Raw genomic sequence first — 3780 nt, 5'->3', positions numbered from 1 at the left:
GAAACACAAGTTTAATCGGATTTAGCCCATCAGCCTTAATAATAGGTAACTCTGATGCGGAAACTGGGACAAATACGAAATTCACAAACGATCCTCACGTGCACACTGCTGTTGCTATTAGCAAAATGTTAGCAAACAAAGAGCTCCGCTAACGTTACCAAAGAGCTACAAAATGCTGAAGCAAAGTCGCGTTCTTTCGCCCAATAGGTAATCACACATATTCTCTTTAACCTAACACGTTTCGGTGTGTACATTAATTCGGTCCAACAACCTCACTGACAGATTGACTGCAGTTGTGTCGCCAGCTCACATCCTCGTCTACCAAGCAAAGTAGCTAAATGTGGCTAGCACTAACGTTAGCTGTAACATTAGTCAATCACGTTTTACTGCATTGCTATGCAAATCCTTAAGTCCGCTCCACACATATATGAGAATAGCATTAAAGTGTAAGAATACGACTAGACTGAGAATAACAGACCAAGCAAAGTGCCAAACTGCACTTAAAACAAATTAGCATTCGCATTAGCAACACCAAGTGCTAGTCACAAAACATGACGTTAGCTGGGCTAACTTAGCCGGCTAGCTGATAATTAACGTTAGCAGTCCTAGACAGCTAATAATGTTGTTAAATCGGTGCGCTGGCAAATGCAACTAAACCGAATCTTGCTGAAACTTAGAGGAAAATGACAACGTGGAAAGCAGCACTCACTTTGTAGTTCGTATTTACTACAAGGAACAAGGTAGCTCTCCTGTTAGCAGCATGTTATATGGACAATAGAAAACACAGCTGTGACGTATCTACCTAGACGACTGGATGTTGTTGCCATGGGGACATATAAGGAGGAAACAGGATGGTTACATTACAGAGAAATTATTAAAAAAGAAAGAGGAGTAAATCAATACAAATCATATTATTTATTATTTAATAAACATATATTCCTTTCTATATTTGGACCAGTATGTAGGGGAGATGGGCAATTGTAAAATTTTTTACATTTTGCTTCATAACTGACAGACTACTTGAAATACACTAGTCATCTTTTGATATAATAAACATATATATGTGCACTAATTAATGATACAATTGATATATTTACTCTAATAAGGACAAGACTAAAATCTTAAATTTAATGCAAAAAGTCATTATAATTGCCCCCAAAAAGTCATATTAACCCACTGTATCACAAATAAAACCACACCTTAAAGTACTCCGATTACTGCTGTAATATCTAATAATTTTACTTAAGATTTTTTGTATATGGTTCAAATTCTTTGAGATGTCAGGCATACATTCAACGCAAAAGTCTATTTCTATTTTTCCTATTCTAGTGTTAACTAGGTTTTTTATTATTTGAATTGATTTAAATGCATATTTTACTCATAGGCTATATAATAATCACACTTTCTGTCAATATCTAATCACTTTATAAAAAAACGGTGCTTACATTGAGATCTTGCAGCCATGATAAATACTTGTATGCTAGCTAGCAACACTAGCATAGTTTACTCATGTTCATTTTAAACCAGTAACCTAGAGATAAAAATAAATGTAAGTAGATTTTGCTTGCTTGTCATCTAAAAAGAAACTGTCATACCTCAAAATCATTTTTTTTGTTGAAAACGTATGCTGAGGTGAAACAATCCCACTACCTTTCCACAGGCAGAGAGAGAATCATACTAAGCATGTGCAGAGTAGGTGTCATCACTCTAGCTTGTTTCTGATTGGAGAAATTGGGCGTGTTACAATTGCCCCTGGTTCCTACAGCATAAGCATTTAGAAAGACAGCCCTCAATTACTGTGTAAGACTGAGAGCTGAACCCAGAACAGTGTCGCCAGCTGCTGCTGAGACCAATTACACCTCACATCATTGCTGTTTTCAGTGCACCGTCTCAAATTAAGACAAATTATAAAGCATTGCAAAGAAACATAGGCCTATTACAAACAATGACAAAATGAAACAAAACATTTTGGGCTCCCCAAACAGTTTATAAATTGTAAGAACATCTCTTTACTGCACTACAGTGTTGTATTGGTACAGCCGTTGATACGTTCTTCCACCTCAAAGCCTCCAGAAAAGCTTTAGGTCTCCTTGTCATAGATTACCCAAGTGTGTTTAACTCTACTGGATGGATTGGACAGCGTTCTCTCACACCTCACTTGGTGTTTTGATGATGGTGGTGGAGAGCACAGTCAAACATGCAGCTCCAAAATTGCTGAAGATATGATAACTGGGATACTCTAAAACCCCGATATTAAATTCAAGATTCCAGAGATTTGATTGCCATTTGCACAGGTACAGGACAGCACAGCTACTATAGGCATTGTTGTGCATATCTCTCAGAGTCAAGCTTTGTAATAATAATAATGATATAAATATAGAAATAAAAAAGATATAGACACTATATACTATATATAATATACACACACACTTTTTAATCATGATTAATCGCTGAATTTCTATAGTTAATCGCGATTAATCGCATGTTTTATCACATGATTAAAATTCTATTATTTTGCATTTCAGAACAGTTTTTAAGTACATATTAACAATGGAAAGCAATTTTTACCAGTGTATCTTGATTGGGAATCAAATGAATGCAAAGAAAGTGACTTTATGAACTTGATTTTAAGATTTGTAATATATATATTTATTTACTGTATACAAAAGAAAAATGTGTGAATCTAGTCACACTTTTGAATCTAGAGTCAATATAGTGTGCAGTAACTCCTAAATAATTTTGATTACTCACTGATGTCCAGTGATCATCTTGCAGCACTTAGCAGCAGTTCCAGTGTGGCTGCTTTCTCCGTGTCATACAGGCTGTGTATGGTGAAACTACTGTCCCCCTCCACGGCCATGTATAAGACGGGTCAGAACATGCCAACCGTAGTCTTTAAGACCAGAGTCTTCTACGATGCTGACAGGTCTGCAGTTAGTTGCCACCCATTTTGCAAGAGCGGTAGTAATTTTTTTGGGATTTGGTTTCATCCACAGGTCGGCAAGTAGCACTCTCCAAAATAGTGCTTTGCCTGCTAGTATCAACCTGAGTCACGTTAATTAGCTCGTAGGTGGTAGCTCCAGCTTGACGTGCGTCGGTGATATTTTAATTCAGCTTTACACAATGTGCATTTGGCTTGGAGTTTTGGAAAATAAAAAGCTCCATTCAGATTGTGTTGCTGCTGTCTTTCTCTATCATGCCTGCAGCAGTAGGATGTGTTACTTACGAGGAAGTATGGCAAAGTGCGGGAAAGGGTCAAAATAGTAGCCTGTTAGGCACGACGCAAAGCCGAGTGAAGTGAAAATAAATTAATGAATGGCGTTATGCGATTAATGCGATTAAAAAAAATGTACGCGTTATGCTCGGCCCCGTAATGCTGACAGCCTTAATATATATATATATATATTATGGCATGCCGTTTAGGAAATTATTATATATATATATATTAGGGCTGTCAGCATTAACGCGTTAATCGCGATGCGATTAAGGGTCGAGCATAATGCGTTCATTTTTTTTATTCGTATTAATCGCATGCCGCCATTTATTAATTTATTTTCACTTCACTCAGCTTTGTGTCGTGCCTAACAGGCTACTATTTTGCCGTACTTCCTAACCAGTGGTTAGCACTTCTGCCTCACAGCAAGAAGGTTCTGGGTTCGAATCCAGGTCGTTCCGGGCCTTTCTGTGTGGAGTTTGCATGTTCTCCCCGTGTTTGCGTGGGTTTCCTCCGGGTTCTCCAGTTTCTTCCCACCATAAAGACATGCATGCTAGGTAATTAGG

The 3780-nt window shown here is 37.6% G+C and overlaps 1 protein-coding gene across 8 annotated transcripts in view; it reads right to left on the bottom strand.

The window, feature by feature from the left end:
• The window catches only part of phf14 (PHD finger protein 14), a 119755-nt gene extending 118932 nt beyond the window's left edge, over positions 1-823 (bottom strand). For all 8 annotated transcript variants that reach the window (XR_004101393.2, XM_031278609.2, XM_031278608.2 and 5 more), the window contains exon 1: positions 710-823. Coding sequence is in view for 7 of the 8 variants with exons in the window: in XM_031278609.2 (XP_031134469.1) it covers position 710 (1 nt within the window). In the remaining variant the exon portion in view is untranslated. The remainder of the gene's footprint in view (positions 1-709) is intronic.
• Positions 824-3780: the final 2957 nt, after the last annotated feature.

This window comes from Sander lucioperca, chromosome 16, assembly GCF_008315115.2.
Source record: "Sander lucioperca isolate FBNREF2018 chromosome 16, SLUC_FBN_1.2, whole genome shotgun sequence".
Lineage (NCBI taxonomy): Eukaryota > Metazoa > Chordata > Actinopteri > Perciformes > Percidae > Sander > Sander lucioperca.
Note: the sequence above shows the minus strand (reverse complement) of the source record. Positions and strands in the feature narration are given on the sequence as shown.